Source organism: Hemitrygon akajei, chromosome 6, assembly GCF_048418815.1.
Source record: "Hemitrygon akajei chromosome 6, sHemAka1.3, whole genome shotgun sequence".
In the NCBI taxonomy this organism is placed as follows: domain Eukaryota; kingdom Metazoa; phylum Chordata; class Chondrichthyes; order Myliobatiformes; family Dasyatidae; genus Hemitrygon; species Hemitrygon akajei.
Genome location: NC_133129.1, coordinates 116,426,908 through 116,449,845, shown reverse-complemented (window position 1 = coordinate 116,449,845; position 22,938 = coordinate 116,426,908). Strand labels below are relative to the sequence as shown.

The window sequence follows — 22,938 nt, the reverse complement described above, 5'->3', positions numbered from 1 at the left end:
GAAGTTTGACTCGTTACTGAACACCAACGAATTTCCACAGCTGCAGTGTTGAAAGTATCCTGTCTGGTTGCATCAAGATCTAGTACAGCATTTTTCCTCTCAACCCTTCTCTTCTGTCTTCTCCCTGCATCCCTTTACCCCCTGACCAATCAAGACTCTATTAACCACTGTCTTAAATATATCTTGTGACTTGGCATCCGCAGCTACCTGTGGCAATGATTCCAGAGATTCACTACTCTCTAGCTAAAGAAATTCCTCCTCATTTCTGTTCTAAAAGGGCGCTTCTCTATTCTGAGGCTTTACCCTCTGGTCCGAGACTCCCTCACCACAGGAACATATTCTTCACATTCACTCTATTGAGGCCTTTTAACATTTGATAGGTTTCAATGAGGTCACCCCTCATTCTTCTGAATTCCAGTGAGTACAGAGCACATCCTTTCCAAGGTAAGGGGCCCAAACCTGTTCACAATACTCCAAGTGAGGCCTCACTAGTGCTTTATAAAGTCTCAACATTACATCCTTGCTTTTATACTCTAGTCCTCTTGAAATGAATGCTATCATTGCTTTTGCATTCCTCACCACCAACTCAACCTGCAAATTAACCTTTAAGGAATCCTGCACAAGGATTCCCAAGTCCCTTTGTACCTCAGATTTTTGAATTTCTCTTCATTTAGAAAATAGTCCAACATTTTATTTCTTTTTGACACTATATTTCATCTGCCATTTCTTTGCCTATTCTCCTAATCTGTCTAAGTCCTTCTTTTGCCTCTCTACTGCCTCAACATTACTTGCCCCTCCACCTATCTTTGTATCATCCACAAACTTTGCCACAAAGGCATCAATTCTGTCATCCAAGTCATTGACATATAATGGAAAAAGAAGTTGTTGCAACAAAGATCCCTGTGGAACACCACTAGCTATTTACAGGCAACCAGAAAAGGTTCCCTTTATTCCCACTCGTTGCCTCTTGCCAATCAGCTGCTGCTTTATCCATGCTAGTATCTTTACTGTAATATTATGGGCTCTAAACTTGTTAGCAGCTTCATGTGTGGCACCTTGCCAAAGACCTTCTGAAAATCCAGGTACACAACATTCACCGATTCTCATTTGTTTATCCTGTTAGTTATTTCTTCAAAGAATTGCAACAGATTTGTCAGGTAAGATTTTCCCTAACAATGATCTATTTTATCATGTGCCTTCAAGCATCCCAAAATCACATCCTTAACAGTTAAAACTCCAACATCTTCCCGACCACTGAGGTCAGAATAACTGGCCTGCAGTTTCCTTTCTTCTGCTCCTCTCCCTTCTTGAAGAGTGGAGTAACATTTGCAATTTTCCAGTTCTCCGGAACCATTCCAGAATCAATTGATTCTTGAAAGATCATTACTAATGCCTGCACAATCCCTGATTCAGAACCCTGAGGTGTACACCATCTGGACGATGTAACTTATCTACTTTCAGTTTCCCAAGAACCTTCTCTTTACTAAAGGTAACCACACACTTCTGCCCCCAACACTCTCAAACTTCTGGCATACTGCCAGTGTCTTCCACAGTAAAGGCTGCTACAAAATACTCAAATCAGTTTGTTCTCCATTTCCTCGTTCCCCATTACTACCTCTTTAGCATCATTTTTCAGAGGCCCAATATCCACTCATCTCTCTTTCACACTTTATGTATGTGAAGAAACTTTTATTATCCTTTTTAATATTATTGGCTAGCTTACTTTCATTTTCCATCTTTTCCTTAATGACTTTTTTCAGTTGCCTTCTGTTGGTTTTTAAAAGCTTCCCAATCCTCTGATTTCCCACAAATTTTTGCCTATTACATGCCCTCTCTTTAGCTTTTATGTTGGCTTTGACCTCTCATTAGCCATGATTATGTCATCTTGCCTTTAGAATACTTCCTTCTCTTTGGGATGTATGTATTCTGCACCTTCCAAATTGCTCCCAGAAATTCCGGCCATTGTTGGTCTGCTGTTATCCCTGCCAGTGTTCCCTTCCAATCAATTCTGGCCAACTATAAGATCATAGATATAGGAGCAGAAGGAGGCCATTTGGCCCAGTGAGTCTGCTCCACCATTCATTCATGGGCTGATCCAATTCTTCCAGTCATCCCCACTCCACTGCCTTCACCCCATACCCTTTGATACCCTGGCTAATCAAGAACCTATCTATCTCTGCCTTAAATGCACCCAATGACTTGGCCTCCACAGCCACTCGTGGCAACAAATTCCACAGATTTACCACCCTCTGACTAAAGTAATTTTCCGCATTTCTGTTCTAAATGGACGTCCTTCAATCCTAAAGTCGTACCCTCTTGTCCTAGACTCCCCTACCAAGGGAAATAACTTTCCCATATCTAATCTGTTTAGGCCTTTTAACATTTGGAATGTTTCTATGAGATCCCCCTCATCCTCCTGAACTCCAGGGAACACAGCCCAAGAGCTGCCAGATGTTCCTCATATGGTAATCCTTTCATTCCTGAAATCATTCTTGTGAATCTTCTCTAAACCCTCTCCAATGTCAGCATATCCTTTCTAAAATAAGGAGCCCAAAACTGCACACAGTGTGGTCTCATGAGTGCCTTGTAGAGTTTCAACATCACATCCCTGTTCTTATATTCTATACCTCTAGAAATGAATGCCAACATTGCATTCGCCTTCTTCACCACTGACTCAACCTGGAGGTTAACTAGGGTATCCTACACAAGGACTCCCAAGTCCCTTTGCATCTCTCCCTATCTAAATAATAGTCTGCTCTTTTATTTTTTTCCACCAAAGTGCATGACCATACACTTTCCAACATTGTATTTCATTTGCCACTTCTTTGCCCATTCCCCTGAACTATCTCAGTCTCTCTGCAGGCTCTCTGTTTCCTCAACACTACCTGCTCCTCCACCTATCTTTGTAGCATCGACAAATTTAGCCACAAAGCCATAGTACAACTCCTCTGTAATTCCCTTTGCTCCACCTGATATCAGGTACTGATATACCTGACTTTAGCTTCTCCTTCTCAAATTGCAGGGTGAATTCTATCATATTGTGATCAGTTACCCTATGGGTTCCTTTACCTTAAGCTCTCTAATCAATTCGGATGCATTACGCAACATCTAGTCCAGAATAGTGGACTGCATCATAAATCTCTATAAAAAGCCAACTCATTGACATTCCAGAAATTCCCCCACTTGAAATCCAGCATCAGTCTGAGTTTGCCAATCTACCTGCATTTTGAAATCTCCTTTGACTATTGTAACATTGCTTTTTGCCATGTGTTTTCTATTTTCAGTTGTAATTCATGGACTACTTCTTGCTACTGCTTGGGGTCTGTATGTAACTCCCATTAAGGTCTTTTTACCTTTGCATTTCCTTAGCTCTACACACAATGATTCAACACCTTCCGGCCCAGTGTCATCTCTTTCTAATCATTTGATTTCATTTTTCAATAACAGAGCCATGCCACCCTCTCTGCGTACCTGCCAGTCCTTTTGATAGAATGTATATCCTTAGACATTAAGCTTCCAGCTGTCATCTTTTTTCAGCTCACAACATCTTACATGCCAATCTTTAACAGTGCTACAAGTTCATCTACTTTATTCCATATACTGCATATATATTACATATTACACCTTCAATCCTGTATTCAGCCTTTTTGATTTTATCCACCTTTTACATTGCATCTCATCCTGTTGACTGCAATTTTGCCATATCATCACCCTCTCCTTGCTAGCAGTCTAACTACATACTGCCCGTGTTTGTAAACTAACTGCCCCATCCTCAGTACTATCACTCCGGTTCCAATCCCCCTGCTAAATTAGTTTAAACTCTACTGAACAAATTGAGCAAACCTGCCCACAAGGATATTGGTTCACCTTGGGTTCAGGTGTAATCCTTCGCTTTTGTACAGGTTGTACCTTCCCCAGAGGAGATCCCAATGATCCATAAATCTGAACCTCTGCCCGCTGCATCAGTCCCTCAGCCTTTCATTCACCTGCCTAATCCAGTGATTAGGGCAAAACCTTAATCACTACAGTTTAGCAACACTGACCACCTTGATTACTTCGCACTAAAATAGATTGTGTTATTGTTTTATTCAAATTGTATTCTTTCTTGTGAAAATTATGTATATTTTAAAATTTGTTTTTTTCTTATGAATCCTCTTTATCTGACGCTATATGCATGTAAATAAGTTCATTGCACCTGTTTATACATGTACTTGTGCATGTGACAATAAACTCAACTTTGACAATTTGTCTTGGTGTCTTTAGGAATGTGAAGGTGCTTCTCAAGAATGTAATTGTACAAAACTCTACAGTCAATAGCACAGTGAGATTGGGCAGAGTGGGGTGGAGAGAGGTGCATGGGAGGAAGGGCATTTGGCCAGAAAACAGTATCTCAATAGAGAAGGAAGTTGAGAGTGAGAAAGTCTGGAGCCAGCAAATAGAGTGCAGAGGTATCACTGGAGGGAATAGTTACAATCTTTTATGTTTTTCTTTCAACCACCCTGCACACCTTTTGCTTTTCTCCCCCTCTTCCTTTATAAAGTGACAAATAATAAAATCCATCCTTTTGAAACTTGGGCTACTTTCACAGGTTTTTCGTCATGGTGATCGATCTCCTATCGGAAGATTCCCAAAGGATCCAAATACAGAGACTGATTGGCCTCAAGGATTTGGGCAGCTTACCCAGGTCAGTGACCTCTGTTCCTTCTTTCCTCCCTTCCTGACCTTTCCCATCAGCAAGGAGGCCATTTGTTTCTATGTTCTCTGTGATCACAGGGTGTCTTTTCCTGCATTAATCCCACATTCTTCATAATTAATGTTCTGTTAGTCTCTGCATTTAATCTACTCGACCATCGGGCCTCCACTGATCCTTCTGAGTGGCGAATTACAAAAGTCCACTACTGTCTGAGTAAAAAAAATTCTTCTGGAAGACTGACCTCTTATTCTGAAACTGAGAAGCTTGGTTCTAGACTCCTGAGCCAGAGGAACATTGTCCCTGCTATAACCTTGTCAAATCTCACGTGAGAAGTAAGTATGTTTCAGTGAGATTTTCTCTATTAATCTAAGCTTAGGCCTAGTTTGTTTACTTCCTCCTCATAGCAGAGTCACCAACCTTGGACAAGTTCAACTCCACTTCCTCATCCCTCCATCCTTCCAAGAATCACGGCTTCACAACTTCAAAATAACTTGTTTATTCCTACTGTCTGCCAACCACTCGGAACTCCACTACAGTGTACAATTCACAATACCAGTCACTTTGCATTGAATTCTTTGTGAGGCACCTTTTCAGACTTACAAATGTCAGAATGTATCACATTCATTTGTTTCCTCCTTATCTGTCTTGTGAGTTGCAATCTCAAACTCTGATATGTCAAATACGATTGCCCTTTCATACCTCCACAGTGACTTTGCCCAGACCTATTATGTCCTGCTACTTAATAAATTGTAACATTTGTCTCCTCCCAAAATGAGGATAACCAGTAGGTAGTTCCCTGATTTTTAAAAATATATATTTCCCCTACCTCTTTAACAGCAGGGTTACATTTGTTACTTTCCAACAAGTGGGAGCAATTATAGATTCCACAGAACTTTCAAAGATGACAACAGGAGCATCCACTACATTTTGCAAAACTCCGAGATGCACTTCAATAGGTCCTGGACATTTATCAGTTTGCAGTCTCCTAAATTTACTACTTTAATCTCCTCCACTTGACGTTCTCTAGATTTCTTCTGTGTCTTCAGGAGAGCAATTCAAATCACAAAATTTGTATTTTTATAAGTAATCAATAAACTTGCATAGTTTACATTTTAAAATTGGTTGTAAAATATTTACTGTTTAATGAAAAAGAGATGCATATGTAAAATAATTTCAAGCAAGTTATGTTGGTGAACGTAACAGCAGCCACAATTGCTTGTGCTTTAAACAAGGAACTATTTGTTGACATTGTTTCTTACAGTAGCAATCTAAATAGGACCTATACTGTTAATGAAACGTAGCTTTTGTGAAAGTACCAATCTCTACTTAAGTAGAGTCAAAGTAAAACCTATTCTGGATGATGTCAATCTGGCCTTCACCATCTTCTTGTGTACAAGTGAGTTAGTGTATCATTGTTCCTGGACTATTGTGTAAGCAATGTTAAACATTTAGCTCTGTGATGTGACTGGGGTGCGAGTGGACATCACTGTGGTACAAAAGCCCAAAGGAGAATGAGTGGAGAGCTTGGCATATAAATCCAGTCTTCGATACGTTGGGCTGGATATAGGTTCAAACTGAAAAAGTGTAGAGCTGAATCTCACTGTTGTGTGGCTCTGGATTTATGCTTACTGCTCTCTCTCTTCCTATAATGACATGGATTCTGTTTCCATTATGTAGATTGGAATGAGACAGCAGTACGCACTGGGCCAATACCTGCGAAATCGTTACCATGGCTTCCTCAACTCGACTTATGACCGATACGAGGTGAGATGAGATGCTGTGTAAAGGGGTGGGGTTCTAATAAACCAAGTTGAAATTCTAATTCAGCTTTGGATACTGTTGTCTGAAGGAGACCAAATATGCACATTTTGATCTGCAACTGATGCATTGTGATGTTTTGCTTTACCAACAACACTTCTTAAGTATAAGTAACTGGGGTGTCATTGACATGTAGAGGGGCTGCTTTTGGGGACCGTCTCAAAGTTGGATCACCAACATCCTTTTAGGAATGCAGGGGTGCCATGAACACTTCATACAAAAGCCAATGCATCTCTTCTCAGCAACACACACAAAATGCTGGAGGAACTCAGCAGGCCAGGCAGCATCTATGGAAAAGAATACAGTTGACATTTCAGGCTGAGATCCTTCACCGGGATTGGAGAAAAAATGATGAGAAGGGAGGAAAAAGCAGAAGGTCTCTTCTAACCCTTTAATGTGAATGCGGGATATAACAATGGCTGCATTTCAGTTAGATGGCAGCCCTAGCTGACTCACCGTAGATTCCGGACTACAGAGCGCACCTGATTAAAAGCCGCTGGCTCTAATTTTAGAAATAAAATCAATTTTTTACTTGTAAAGGCCGCACCGGATTTTAGGCCGCACCGGATTTTCGGCCGCACCGGATTTTCGGCCGCAGGTGTCCCACGTTGTAATATGAGATATTTACACAGAAAGATATCACACGTGAGGATTTTTTAACTTTTAATTAAATCCATATGGTAACAAAAACAAATACATATTGCAAATGCTTTTTTTCGAACCGTGCCCGTAACGCGGCTACTTTTAAATATACGTTGCGTATACTTCTTTACTGAACAACATTCCAATATCTCCTAACGACTGGTAAAAAATATATATACTGCAGCCTACCAGGAAAAGTTATTGATCGCCTTTAACTTAAAAGCAGCGTTTTGGCTCCGCCGCTCCCCCCCTCCTTTCCGTTTATCGCAAACTGGTATCCCACAAGACGCGGCGAAACCGGGTGTGACGTCATAGCATCCCGCGATGTAGTACAGAAAACAAATATAGTTAAAACTCTTCTAACTTTAACTAGAAAATGAATTACTAAGCGAAAATATTATAAACTAAATAACTGCCATAAAGGCAGCACAATGCTTTTCTTCGAGTGTTTTCCATGTTGATGAGGGTGAGTACAAATGACTGATTTACAATAATTTAATTGTGAAAGTGCGCTTGATTTATCGTACAATTTCATTGGACCTCTGTGAACTACTCATCAATTTTATTGGTCTACTGTTACGAGGCAAAATGTTTACGAGGCGGCATGAAAAAAAATAATGCATTAGCCGCTCCGTATTAAAGGCCGCAAAGTTCAAAGCAGTTCAAAATGTGGGAAAAAAGTAGCGGCTTAAAATCCGGAATCTACGGTAATTACTTATCCTCAGTCATGTGAGGTGGCCCTACGTTGGCTCCAGAACAAACCCTCCAATTGCCATGTTTTGGTGTAAATGCCATTTAAACTTTGGAAAACTGATAAAGGAATTGTCTTCGGAGTAGGGTCTCTGTAGCCACACTGACAGGAGGTGCATTCCTTTCAGCTGAGTCTGGAGGCACACTCAAGAGCGCTATAGTTGTGTGTATTCAGCCAGACTCTGGCAATTTTGGAATGAGTGATAGTGCAACAAATTCTGTTGCTGAACATGATGCCAAATTAAAACTAAATCTCTTCTAAAATGACTTCTCTTCCAAATGCTGGAAAAAGCTGTCCAGGATACAGTTGTGGAGAGAGAAAACTCGGTAGATGTTTCAGGTTTATAACCTTTGTTTCTGAACTAGAGAGTGACAGTAAGCAATGTTTTAAGTTACAACAGAGCGCGGAGGGAACAATATGATTGTCCTTGGAAGGGTGGAGACCTGTCGGGTAAAGAGTACTCCACTGGCTGGGAATCTGAATGAAAAAAATGTTGGAGATTCCTAATGGGTCAGGGAAAGAAAAATGAGTGCTGAAAAATAAAGTTGAAATTACAGATTAACAGCCATTCATTAAAACTGGTCAATCATGGTTGCCATAGTAGCGTAGCATAGCGGTCTGCACAATGCCGTTACAGCTCCGGCTGCTGGAGTTCAGAGATGAGTTCTGACATCATCTGAAAGAAGTCTGTATGTCTTCCCCTGCGTGCTTCTGTTTCCTCCCACAATCCAAAAGTCCAAAGATGTACAGGTTAGTAGGTTAATTGGTCATTGTACCGTAGATTCCGGACTACAGAGCGCACCTGATTAAAAGCCGCTGGCTCTAATTTTAGAAATAAAATCAATTTTTTACTTGTACAGGCCGCACCGGATTTTAGGCCGCACCGGATTTTCGGCCGCAGGTGTCCCACGTTGTAATATGAGATATTTACACAGAAAGATATTACACGTGAGGATTTTTTAACTTTTAATTAAATCCATATGGTAACAAAAACAAATACATATTGCAAATGCTTTTTTTCGAACCGTGCCCATAACGCGGCTACTTTTAAATATACGTTGCGTATACTTCTTTACTGAACAACATTCCAATATCTCCTAACGACTGGTAAAAAATATATATACTGCAGCCTACCAGGAAAAGTTATTGATCGCCTTTAACTTAAAAGCAGCGTTTTGGCTCCGCCGCTCCGCTCGCGTAATGCCGCTCCCCCCCCGCCGTCCTGTTTATCGCAAACCGGCGTTTTCCCACAAGACGCGGCGAAACCGGGTGTGACGTCATAGCATCCCGCGATGTAGTACAGAAAACAAATATAGTTAAAACTCTTCTAACTTTAACTAGAAAATGAATTACTAAGCGAAAATATTATAAACTAAATAACTGCCATAAGGCAGCACAATGCTTCGAGTGTTTTCCATGTTGATGAGGGTGAGTACAAATGACTGATTTACAATAATTTAATTGTGAAAGTGCGCTTGATTTATCGTACAATTTCATTGGACCTCTGTGAACTACTCATCAATTTTATTGGTCTACTGTTACGAGGCAAAATGTTTACAAGGCGACATGAAAAAAAATAATGCATTAGCCGCTCTGTATTAAAGGCCGCAAAGTTCAAAGCTGTTCAAAATGTGGGAAAAAAGTAGCGGCTTAAAATCCAGAATCTACGGTAAATTGCCCCGTGATTAGGCTAGGGTTAAATTGGGGGTTGCTGGTTGGCATGGCTCGAAGAGGCTGGAAGGGTCTGTTCTGCACTGTATCTCAATAAATAAATTCACAGTATGTGAGATTGAGGTGTTCTTCCTCAAGGTTACATTGGGTGACCCTGAGTTTTTAAATGCCTGGCACTTTAATTCTTCATCCATTCCCAATTTCCCCCCATAACTGACTCAATGAGGTCCACAGCAAGCCCAAGGAAGTGCACCCGATTCTCAGGCTGGGTGTAACACAGCTCTTGGAACTTCACAATGAGTTCAACAATTTCAGATGATTAGCCTCTCTAGTTTGCCAGAACTAATAAGTTCTGAAAACTAATCAACTTGTTTTTCTTTCTCACATACAAAATCTGATTAGAGTATTTCTAATATTCTTCTATTTCATTCTTATCAGTATCTTCAGTATTTTGAACTTTTTTCTGTATCTTCTGTTGTTTCTTTCTCTTGTCCCTAATCTTCAAAGGGATTAGCTGCAATTAGCAAGCCTGACATGCTGGGTTCTTTCCAGCATTATAACCATATAACAATTACAGCACGGAAACAGGCCATCTCCGCTGTGCCGAACGCTTACTCTCACCTAGTCCCACCTACCTGCACTCAGCCCATAACCTTCCATTCCTTCCCTGTCCATATACCTACCCAATTAAAAAAAAACTATATTGTTTTATTTTGGATTTTACCATCCGCATTTTGTTTTAGATTGTATGCTCTACTTGTCAAATGCCTCTTGTGATTTGTACATGTTTTCTTTTCTGTAGATTTATATACGGAGCACAGACGTTGACCGGACTCTAATGAGTGCTGAGTCGAATCTTGCAGGGCTGTACCCTCCACAAGGACATCAGGTCTTCCGTCCTGACTTGAAATGGCAACCAATTCCTGTGCACACAGTGCCTGGGGAAGAGGACAAGGCAAGTGGCTGTGAGGGGTACTGCCCAACATTGCTCACCATGTGGGGAGAAGGGCAGGTGTGGGAGTTTGAGCAGCACCACTCAAATTATCCTCTTTCTGAGCAGAGTGCAATGGGGAATGCAAAGTCTATCCCACTCTATGCAGGAAGTTCATGCAGAGGCTGGAGCAGTGCATCTTACAGCGGAGTGCTGGGAAGGATAGGTGGCATGGATGTGTGCAGGAATAGCCCTCGCACCAACACAAGTAGCAGCTTTGCATGTTACGTTGGAGCTCTAAAGGAAGGTGTGGTTTACATTAACAGTGCATGTGTGCTGTTAGAAAGGGATGAGCACTGTAACTTGTACTATGGCTGGATAGGAGCAGGAAGTGTATCACATACCACAGTCCAGGCTCTGTGTCTCTTCATGTATCTCCTACGGAGACAGAGGGCAGTTAATGAATGCATATAAATACTTTTCACAGCTATGAGTGGGCCATAGTATTGTATGTTTATGTCTGTGAGCATATATCTCTCACTGGAACTGGGCTGTAGTGGTGTGTGTGTGTGTGTGTGTGTGTGTGTGTGTGTGTGTGTGTGTGTGTGTGTGTGTGTGTGTGTGTGTGTGTGTGTGTGTGTGTGTGTGTGTGTGTGTGTGTGTGTGTGTGTGTGTGTGTGTGTGTGTGTGTTTGTATATGTATGCGTGTGTGTGTGAGTGTGTGTGCGTGTGTGCGCGTGTGCGCGCGTATCTCATTAGCTTTGGGTCCACAGTCTGATCTGAACAAAGCTGAATTTGTTTCAGGTGCTTGCATTCCCACTGGACAACTGTCCTCGCTACACAAAGTTGCTTGCAGAGACAAAAAAACAAGATGAATACAAAAAGATGATGAGAGAAAACAAGGTATGTGTGTCCCTATATGTCCATCCCAATCTCTAGAGCTGATCAACAGTTTTGGCAGCATCTGTGTAGTGAAACACCAGTCATCGGGTTGGATTGCACGCAGCCTGCCCATGGGCAAACCATCCTTTGGTGAGGCATGGTCTGATGCAGGGGTCACCAACCTTTTTTGCACCGCGGACCAGTTTAATATCGACAATATTCTTGCGGACCGGCTGACATGGGGGGGGGGGGGGGGTGGGGTGTTAATCACAACTGGAATATAGGTGAGAAGTCAACTATAAGTCACTTAGAAGTGGCTAATACACTCAATTTTGTTTCTAAAAGGGTTTTTCTAACAAATTTAATATTAAACACCCAGCGCATATTTTCCTTGCATGAATATAGTGATAAGTCAATTATAACTCACTTAGAAGTCAACAGCATCATAACATTTTAATTAACATTTGGTTATTAAACACAGCACAAATTTTCCTCAAATGAACATATAAAATCATTGCAACACATCAATATCGCTGAATCAGTGGGAGCCCTGGGCTTGTTTCTCTGCAACAAGACGGTCCCATCGAGGGGTGATGGAAGACAGCGATACTCGAAGGGGGTTCCTTATGTCCAGTCTATTCCACAATTTAGTTTTCGTTGCATTCATTGCAGAAAAACCTGCTTTGCAGAGATATGATGTTGGAAATGGAAGCAACGTTTTCAGTGCTTTCGTGGCTATCTCAGGATATTCAGCCCTGACTTTGATCCAGAATGCTGGCAGAGGTGTTATGTCAAACATACTTTTCAGCCCACCGTCATTTGCAAGCTTGAGGAGTTGATCTTCTTCCCGTGCTGACATGGATGATTCACCGGGGACATTCATAAGTGGGTCACGGACCCATTCCTTTGCACGTCTTGGGTCATTTGCGGTTGGGAAGTAACTCTCGAATTCTATCGACCGTGAAGATAGGTAATCGTGCACCAGCTGTGAGAAGGACGGTGCAGCCTCAGTCTCTCCCAAAATCTCAGCTAATGTTGGGAACATGTCAAATATGCCCCTGTCCACTCGCCGTCTTCTAGTTCCAGTTTAGCTTTGAAAGCAAACACTTTATCTGCCAACTTGAAGACAGTTGTCATTCTCCCCTGAAGTGGCAAATTGAGTTCATTGAGCAGGTTGAAGATGTCACACAGATAAGCAAGTTTTGCTGTCCATTCCTTATCACTGAAGTGTACTGCCAGTGGTGACTTTTCCTGAAAGAAATCTCTGTAGCGGCTCTCTTAACTCAAAAACCCTGGCCAGGGCTCTCCCCCTTGATAGCCATCTGACTTCAGTGTGTAAGAGAAGGCATTTGTGCTCTGCATTCATTTCCTCGCAAAGCTGCTCAAACAAACGTGAGTTAAGGGCTTTTGCTTTGATGTGATAGATAATTTCAACAACGTCACTCAATAAGCTGTTAAGAGAAGGTGACATTTTTCGGCTAGCCAGCATTTCCCTGTGTATGACACAGTGTGTAGACTGGCATTCAGGAGCAACCTCTTTGACTCGGGTAGTGAAACCAGACAGCCATCCAGTCATAGCTGCAGCTCTGTCTGTGCATATTCCAACACAGAATGACCAGTTCAGTTTGCCTGACATGTAGCCATTCAAAGACTTGAATAGCTTTGCCCCAGTTGTGTTAGTTGGCAGCGGCAGTGCACACAACATATCCTCATGCACATCATCTTGAAATATATATCACATATAAGCCAGCAGTATTGCTTTGTTGTTGACATCGGTAGACTTGTCAACCTGGATAGCCAACCATGGTGACTCATTAAGCCGTTCCAACAGCTGTGCTTCAATGTCCTCCGCTATGTCATCGATTCTCCTTGAAACTGTGGTAGCTGAAAGAGAAACCTGTGCCACATTGTTAGCTGCAGCTTCTCCCAACAGTTCACGGCACATGTCCTTGGCAGCAGGCAGAATCAATTCTTCACCAATGGTGAAAGGCTCCTTAGCCTTAGCAATACGGCTAGCCACTAAGTACGACGCTCTCAGAGCAGCAGCATTTGTGGAGGTGGTGGTTCTCAGCATTTGCTTCTATCCTGCTTGCTCATGTTTCTTCCACTCAAAAAACTCAACGGGTTTGTCTTTAAGTGCGGGGTGCTTAGACTCAAGGTGCCGAAGCAGTTTTGAGGGCTTCATTGCCTCATTAGACAGCTTGTCTCCACATATCACACACAGGGGGCTTGGAGCGTGCGAGTCACTGGTCGCATTAGAGCCATATTTTATGTACGACTCGTCATATTTTCTGTTGAAGGAAGCTTTTTTTTTGCAGTCTCGGCCTCAGCTGTCTCTGCGTTATCATCATCGCTAGGCATTTTATGTCCCCTACCACCTCTTCCAAAGAAATTCTCAAGCGATGTTTTTTACTCTTCGAGTAGTTGTAGGTTGTTGTTGTTGTTCGTCCTTCGGAGTCGAAGACGACCACGACTTCTGTCAGGTGGAGGGTTTGTGACTGTGGGTCCGGAGGTGACTGGTGAGGCCAATCCGGGCCCTGAAAGCTTGCCCACATGTGGGACACATGAGGGTAGGTGCTGCAGTGGAAGTGGAGGTAGCTCGAGCGTTTCCTCTGAGCCTCTGCGGTGCGTCTGCTTTCTGCTGCATACGCTCCTTTAGTGGTCCTGCTCCACCAGGTTGGGTGGTCCAGAGCAAGTGATTCCCAGCTACTGAGATTGATGTTGAGGTCTTTGAGGGACACTTTGAGGCAGTCTTTGAAACGTTTCTTCTGCCCTCCAACTGAGCGCTTGCCCTGGCTCAGCTCTCCATACAACAAAAAACACAAAATGCTGGCAGAACTCAGCAGGCCAGAGAGCATCTATGGGAGGAGGTAGTGACGACGTTTCGGGCCGAAACCCTTCATCAGGAGTGAAGTAACATGGGATGGTTGAGGGGGAATAAGAAGTGGGGGGAGGGATAAAGTAGAGAGCTGGGAAGTGATAGGCTGGAGGGAAATGGGTAGGGGGAAGGTGGAGAATTATGGGAAATAAAAGAGAAAGAAAGGTAGGGCTGGGGGGAGAGATTATAGTGAGGGGGGAAAAAGAGAGAGAAAGAGAACCAGACTAAAATATTAGATAGGGATGGGGGTAAGGGTGGGGGGCAGGGGTATCAATGGAGGTCGGTGAGTTGGATGTGCATGGCAGGAAGGAGGCTACCTAGGCGGGAGATAAGGTATTGCTCCATCGACCTGCGTGTGGCCTCATCTTGATGGTAGAGGAGGCCATTGACAGACATGTCGGAGTGGGAGTGGTCTGTGGAATTGAAGTGTGTGGCCACAGGGAGATCCCGCCACTGCTGGAGGACCGAGCGCCGGTGTTTGGCGAAACGGTCTCCCAGTCTGCGGCAGGTCTCCCCAATGTATAAATGGCCACATCGGGAGCACCGGATACAGTATGTCACCCCAGTTGACTCGCAGGTGAAGTGGTGTCTCTGCTGAAAGGCCTGTCTGGGGCCTAGGATGGTGGTGAGGGAAGAAGTGTGGGGGCAGGTGTAGCACTTCTTCCGTTTGCAGGGATGAGTGCCCGGAGGGAGGTCCATGGGGGGGGGATGAATGGACAAGGGAGTCGCGTAGGGAGAGATCCCTGCGGAAAGCCGAGAGGGGGGGAGGGGAAGATGTGGTTGGTGGTGGGATCACGTAGGAGGTGACGGAAGTTACGGAGGATTATACAGCTGTTTTGGTAGTCGACTGTCAGACATCCTGATGACATGGCCAGCCCATCTGGCTTGGGCTTTCTGTAGGAGGGTGTAGACGCTGTGGGTGCTAGCCTGCTCCAGGACCTCCGTGTCTGGGACTTTGTCCTGCCATCGTACGTGGAGAAGTCTGTTGTAGGTTAATGACCGACTGATGAACTCGCATGGGTAATGACCTCGCGTGTGTTCAAGTTGAAACAGTGGGCATGACAGGGAATGAGGAAATGTGCAGCTGACTCATATCATTTCATACCGCCAAATCCTGTCGTTTCCTTGCAGCCCGGTACCGAGCACATGCTTTGTGGCCCAGTGGTTGGGGACCACTGGTCTAATGGAGCTCCAGGCCTTGCTGTTTTGTCCATCCCACTAGGTGGCAATGTGCTCTGGACAATCTTACTGGCTTCTTTATAACTTGTGCTGTCAAAGACTTTTTCAGCTATTAATCTGAATGATTTAAAAATAGTTTATATAAGTTTTGATGTTTATTTTTAAAAATGTCATTAATATTAATTAGAAGCGAACAAGGGAGGGAAAAACACCACATTCTGACTCCTTTCTTCAGTTGAAGGTGGGTGGCTCCATTCAAACGAACGGGAAGATATCTATGCCGGATGTGCTGGCAGATACGTATGTGTCACTCTTGGCTCAGCACGGCTGTGCTCAGTCTCCAGACCCTCCCCAGCAGAACCGGTACTTTGTGTTGGTTCACTTTCCAAATCTCAGGCACGTTCTGGCCCAGTGTCTTAATATGATGATACTTTACCTGGTGGAAATACAGATGTAGATAGCAGAATGTCTGTGTAGTGTGTAAGGCAGGGTGTTTTGTTTAAAATTCAATGCAAGGTGCTGGAGTCTGAATCAAAGCAAAGGAAACTGCTGGGGGAACTCGGTGGGTCAGGCAGCAACACTGCAGGGAATTGGGCAGTTGACGTGTTGGGTTGAGACACTTCACCCTGGCTGTGTTGCAAAGTATTTCAGTGTGGTTTAGAAAGAGATCTAAAGGAGGAGCTGCCCTCAACTCTGTATTCCACCATCGAGTACAGTTACACGGAGAGCTGCCACCAGTAAACAGCATCCATCAGCAAAAGACCCCCATCATCCTGGCCACACCCTCTTCTCGCTACTACCCTTGGGTAGGAGGTACAGAAGCCCTGGGTCCCACACCACCAGGGTCAGGAACAATTATTACCATATAGCCATCAGGCTCCTGAACAGGCATGTACAACCTCATTAACCACTACTGTGATGATCTACAACCCACAGACTCTTTATAACTTTTATTCTCGGTTTTCTGTTGTATTTGTACAGTTTGTCGTTTGCACTTGGTTGTTTGTCTCTTTGTCCATGTACAGTTTTTCATAAAATTCTATTGCTTTCCTTTCTTCCCCTGTAAATGCCTGTAGGAAAGTAAATCTCAAGGTAGTATATTTGTACTTTGATAATAAACTTACTTTGAATTTTGAACTTTGAAGTTAGGATACCAGAATCATTGCTAATTGCTGCTGTGCAAAAAGGGTAATTTAGAAAAGTTGTTAAAATTTCACATTAAGCCTCAGCATGCTATTGGTGTCAGGAGTGGCATTTATTGTCTGTAAACAGTCAGAGTTTGTCGGCCTGAAATGTTAAATTGGTTTGCCACAGATGCCACCTGACCTACTTTATCCCCATTTACCTGCTCTTTCTTTCAGATTTCCAACATATTTTCTACTTGTATCAATGCAGTCGTAAAAAACACTGGATCAGAAGTTGAGCCAGGGCTCCCTAAAGTTGAGTTTTTCTGGGATTGATGTGGGATATAGATGTCACAGGTTAGAGAAGGATTGAGGCTGAGAGTAAAGGTATGACTAGAAATTTAATTATGATAAATGTTGGGGGGGGGGTGCTATGGAGCTACGAACCAAGATGGCAGCTTAACGTGGAGGCTTCGTACAACCTTGCACTAAACAACTTTAAAACCCCAAGTTAACAAAACCAACTGAACTCGGGCTATGTCAAAAACGACTACAATCAAGGACTGTGGTATCTTCGCCCAAAAACATAACTCCAAAAAATCAAAAATCAACACTTCATCGACGAAGCAAGACAAAATTTCTAGCAACATGGCAGAGCTAATAGCGGTGCTAGATGAATTAAATTTGGAGGATTTGGATCCAAACTGGACAGTATAGATGACCGCCTGGGTAAGATGGCCAGCTCTGTCGCTGCCTTGGAAAAACAATATGTCGGAGGTGAAGTGAAATGTTGCTTCTAATACCGCGCAGATGGTAGAGGCTGAAAATCGAATAATGGCGGCAGAGGAGCATGTGGAAAAGAACAAGGCTGAACTAACCAACGCCATGAAACGAATTACCTACCTGGAGTCCAAGACTGAAGACCTGGAGAATCAGAGTCAAAGGAAAAACTTGCGGTTGTTTGGCTTCCGGGAGGGCGCTGAAGGAAACCAACCTCTGCTGGAATTCATACAAAACATGCCACTGTGCTGGCTGGAGCTGGACTTCATCCTAGAAAGAGTTCACTGAACTCTAGCACCGTTGAAACCAAACCAGAACAGAGCGGTTCTCATTTGGTTTCTGAAATTTCAAGATCGGGAGTTTGTTTTCCGTTCCATTAAACAGTGTAATATTACGTATGAGGGAAACAAGCTTTTCTTCACTCAGGATCTCTCAGCTGAGATCGTGTGACAGCGAAACGAGTTTAACACGGTCAGAAGAGTGTTGGTCGAAAAAGGAACTAACCACGGATTTCAACATAATCCATGCAAGATGAGAGTCCTCCACAATGGGAAAATACACCTGGTTTCATCACCAAAAGAGATGGAAGATTTCCATTGAGGACACACCTGAGGGGTCTGACTAAGGCAGTGGTGAGATTTGTTTACTTCCATACCCTTGAGAATCAGCTGATACGGACTGCTTAACAGGGATAAGCCTACACTGAGTTCCAGAAGACATCTTTTTTCTGTTTCTTTTACTAAAACTGCCCCTTTAGCCTCTTTTATTCTATTCTTGGAAAGATACTTTATTTAAGAGGTTGTTTATACTGCTAGAATAGCGTTATTATTTTGCCGATTTTTATTGTTTACAACATTTTTGTTTGTTGAAACCTTAATTCTATTGAGGTGGGACTCCATGGACCTGAATGAACATTTATAATAGGCAATACTGGCATACAGTGCAGTGGCTACTTTGACTTTATTTCTATGCTAAATGGGTTGAGTATATGATATAATAAGGTGCGTGGTTGATGGACACCACTAGTTGTCTATGGAGTTACGTTCGCATGGTTTAGCTGCTCCTCCATAGAGTGGATCAGCACAAGCTCTACAGTTCTTTGTTTTGAGTAAGGGAGGGGGAATTCAAGAGTTCAGTTGTCTATATGTGTAAATGTATATGTGTTTTTTGTTTTTCTATATGTATGTCGTGCACCCAACACAGCAGTAATACTTCTTACTCCTTTTCCTGGTATAATTGACATGTACTTTATATGGAACAGATGAGTACTCAGAATATCTTTAATATAAAGGTAGTGAGCTGGAATGTTAGAGGACAAAAGAAGTTAACCAAACTGAAACAGGTTAAGAATAGGATCAAACAGCTTAAGTCCAAAATAATTTTTCTTCAAGAAACCCATCTGACAGTTTCAGATATTAAACTGGTACAGAATGGATGGCCTGGCAAAGTAATATATGCAGCATACAACAACTATGCTAGAGGTGTACTATTCCTAGAACGATACCATTTCAAATGATGAAAACAATCCAAGACTTAGCCAGAAGGTATGTTATTGTGCAAGGTAATATCCTCTCTTTCACATTAAACCTAGTCAGTATATGTGGCCCAAATGAGGACAATCCTAAATTTTTGAAGATTTCTTCCTTACTTTGTCCACTTTACAAGGCTTTTATATCATTGGAGGAGACTTTAATTGTACTTTAAACCCAGTAATGGATCGCTCTACAGGCTGTGATACCTATAAGGCACAAAACTAGAAAATTACTAAAACAATTCATTGTGGGTATAAATTTGGTTGAATTATGGAGAGAACAAAACCCTGGCAAAATAGAATACTCTTGCCATTCAAGTATATGTAAATCTCGTTCTCGTATTGATTATTTTCTTGTCTCAAGAGAGCTCTTATCAAAGATTAAAAGTTGCTGGTATGATAGTATAGTAATAAGCAACCATGCTGCTAATGCATTATAGAGAAATTTATTCACAGTCCCCCTAACTGGCAATTTCAGGTGAGATGGCTACAAAACCCAGACTTTGTTAAAATTCTGGGAACTAAGATAGATAGTTATTTTGAGTTAAATACAGATCATACTAGCGCCAGCATGAGGTGGGAGGCGTTCAAGGCATATATTAGAGGAGAAATCATCAGTTATACAAGCTCCAAGTACAAACAACAAAAAATAGAGATGGGAACTTTGGAAAAACAAATAAAGCTGATAAAGCTGCAAAAAGTTTAATGTGGCTGAAGCGATCTTATTGTGATCAAGGAGAAAAAGCTGGGAAACTTTTGGCATGGAGAATTAAAAACAATACAGTTAACCTCTTCAGGCAGCCTAACAGTAGACCCATTGGAAATTAATAACAGTTTTAGAGAATTTTATGAACATTTATATAGATCAGAATGCCCCCAAACCTCAGAAGAACGGGACATATTTCTTGATCAGTTTCAATTCCAGACACTGACAGAAGATGCAAAAAAAAGGAGTTAGATAGAGGTTTAATAATTGAAAAGTTATCACAGGCTATCCAAAATATTAACAGTGGTAAAGCGCCAGAGCCTGACGGCCTACCAATTGAATTCTACAAGAGATCTGAAGAAAAATGACTAGTCCCACTGTTAAATATGTATGAGGAATCTTATCGGAATGGAATTCTCTCACCCTCTTTAAGGCTGGCAATGATAATGCTGATCTTGCAGCCAGGCAAACCTCCTACAGAACGTTCCTCATTTAGACTGAGAAAATATTTTTGCGTCTAATTGGACACAAAAATATTTTGTAAAGCCTTAGCAAGAAGATTGGATCCTTATATCCCACATCTAGTTCATAATGATCAGAATGGTTTTGTGCAAAAACACCAAGGATTCCATAATATTAGAAGAGTTCTTAACATAATTAATGAAAAACTTGACACTAGAGATACAGCAGTATTATCACTGGATGCTCGGCAGGCCTTCGATAGAATAGAATGGCCATATTTATTTAATGTATTGCCTAGAGTTGGATTTGGAAAGAACTTCGTTAAATGGATTCAGATTTTATATACAAACCCAATAGCCAGTGTCTTAACAAGTAGTATAGTTTCGAAACCAGTCATCTTGGAGCGATCTACTCGCCAGGGATGCCCTTTGTCACTGATGATGTTTATACTGGCCATAGAACCCCTGGCTATGGCAATAAGAACACAGACAAGCCTGTTGGGCATCCAGCTAGGAGAACAGAAACATAGAATATCCTTATATTCTGACGATGTGATTCTTTTTTTTTAAACAAATTTGTCAATCTGTATTCCAAACTTAATGCAACAGATTGAATTGTGTGGGCAGTTCTCTGGTTATAACATTAACAACTCAAACTCATCAATACTACTTTTGAACAAAGAAGAAAGACTGAAACCAGTCATAAAAACCCCATTTATAAATGCAAAGGAAGGACTTACCTACCTTGGTGTCAAAATTACCCCTGAAATTAAAACGATCGTCCCAACTAGTGGACGAAGTGAAGGAGACGTTGGATCGATGGATAACAATGCCCAAATCAATGACTGGCCGTATAAACATGATCAAAATGAGTATATTACCAAAATTTCTATACCTTTTTCAATCACTTCCTCTCCCACTACAAAATCATTTTTGATCAGCTTAATAGTATTTTTAGTAAATTCATTTGGAATAATAAAAAATCTAGACTGAGATCTAGGTCGCTATACCTGCCTTATGAAAGGGGAGGCTATGGCTCCCCAACCTGAAATGGTATTATTGCCTGCTCAGTTACATTCTGCAATGTTCTATTTCTCAATGGAGGCCCTTCCAGCCTGGGTGAATATTGAACAGGCATCAGTACCAAACCTCCCATTAAAGCTCTATCTATACTGTGCAGCCCCAAGAAATCTGAACAGAATAACCGAGAACCCTTTCCTCAAAAATACTATTGACATCTGGTAGAAAGCACATCAGCATATTGAAGATACTCCTCCCATCTCTTGCTTCTCCTCAATATGGGGCAATATATACTTCAGTGCAGGAAGAGCAGATGGTGGTTTCAGAATATGGGCAGACATAGGTGTGCAGAAAATAGAGGACCTTTACATTTGATCAATTGTGTCAGACATACCATATTCTTAAAAAACACTTTTTAAAATATTTGCAACTGAGACAGTTCATATTATCAAAATATAAGCATTTAATATCTGAGCCACCACTATCACATCTTGAAAATCTCACAGTTCTAAACCTAAAGGGGAGGAGTCAGATTTCTTTATTCTATACAGCTTTGATATCATATGATTAGGAGTCCACCATTGACAGGCGGGAGGCATGGAGACTGGATGTTCAAGAGGACATACAAGAAACTGAGTGGGAAATGGCATGCTTAAAAGCCCAAAAACAATCAATTAATATGAGAATGAAGCTATTACAATATAAATGGTTAAGGAGAACTTACATTACCCCGGTCAAACTGTACCATTGGACCCCTGACATCTTGTGTTAAATGTTTAGAAGTAAAGGGTACTCTGTTTCACTGTGTATGGGACTGTCCTAAATTTAAAAAGTACTGGAAAACAATCGTTCAGACAATATCTGAGATTGTTAGAGTAAAGGCGCCTTACCAAGCAAAAATGTGTGTACTAGGTATATACAGTATCCAAAGAACTTTACTGTTAGTCCAAAACAGTCAGCTTTAATTGACTTTGGACTCCTACAGGCCAGCAGGATGATAGCTTTATCTTGGAGAAAAATGGATATGCCTTCGATACATGTATGGGTAAAGGAGATGGCATCTTGTATTATATTGGAGAGACTGACTTACATAACCAGGGGTAGGGCAGGAGAATTTGAAAATGTGTGGAAACCTTTATCGGAGTTTCTTGGACGTCAAGGTGCAGTCATTTTGAAATAGCTGTGTGTTGCGGAGTGCTTCTACGGTTTTTTTTTTCTGATGTTTTTATTTTATTTCTTTATTAAATATGAGAAGTACGTGAAATGTTATATCTCCTTTCCTTTGATGATTGTGAAAAACATGAAGACATGTTTCACTATTTAGTTGTTATTATTGTTTATTTGTATATGTGAAATATATGTAAAATTCAATAAAAATATTGTTTAAAATGATAAGCGTTAGAGAGAGAATTGTTCTGTAAATTGGTTACCAAGCTGCACATTGTCTCCCAGCTGTAGAAGGCACTGCATTATGGGTAACACCTAAGCTGAAATTAATAGATATTAATAGATTTTAACTGGAAGGAGATATTAATAGATTTTAATAGATATTAATAGATTTTAACTGGAAGGAGATATTGGAGCTCTGGGAGGAGACAGGACAGTGTTTATAAGCGAAGGTAATGTGGTACAGGAAATGGTCCCTCCTGAATGCTAAAAGGGGAGGAGAACTCTGCATTGAGCTGGACACTGCAGAGAGTAATCCATTTAACATGAAGCAAGTCACGAGGAAACTTTGTCCCAGGGAAGTGGTGAGCACAAAATGTAAGAAATGAAACTGACAGTTGAGGTCCCTGTTTAACTACACTGAAGAGAAGCTTTCAGTTCAAGAAAGGGAAGATCAGAAGAATTTATAAGGAGAAGCGCTGTCG

At 41.8% G+C, this 22,938-nt stretch overlaps 1 protein-coding gene across 2 annotated transcripts in view; it reads left to right on the top strand.

Annotated features, from left to right (window-relative positions):
• The window catches only part of acp2 (acid phosphatase 2, lysosomal), a 74,453-nt gene that overhangs the window by 31,418 nt on the left and 20,097 nt on the right, over window positions 1-22,938 (top strand). For both annotated transcript variants that reach the window (XM_073049090.1, XM_073049088.1), the window contains exons 2-5: window positions 4,589-4,684; window positions 6,371-6,457; window positions 10,378-10,530; window positions 11,311-11,409. In XM_073049090.1, the coding sequence (XP_072905191.1) occupies window positions 6,377-6,457; window positions 10,378-10,530; window positions 11,311-11,409 (333 nt within the window). In that variant the 5' untranslated portion in view covers window positions 4,589-4,684; window positions 6,371-6,376. The remainder of the gene's footprint in view (window positions 1-4,588; window positions 4,685-6,370; window positions 6,458-10,377; window positions 10,531-11,310; window positions 11,410-22,938) is intronic.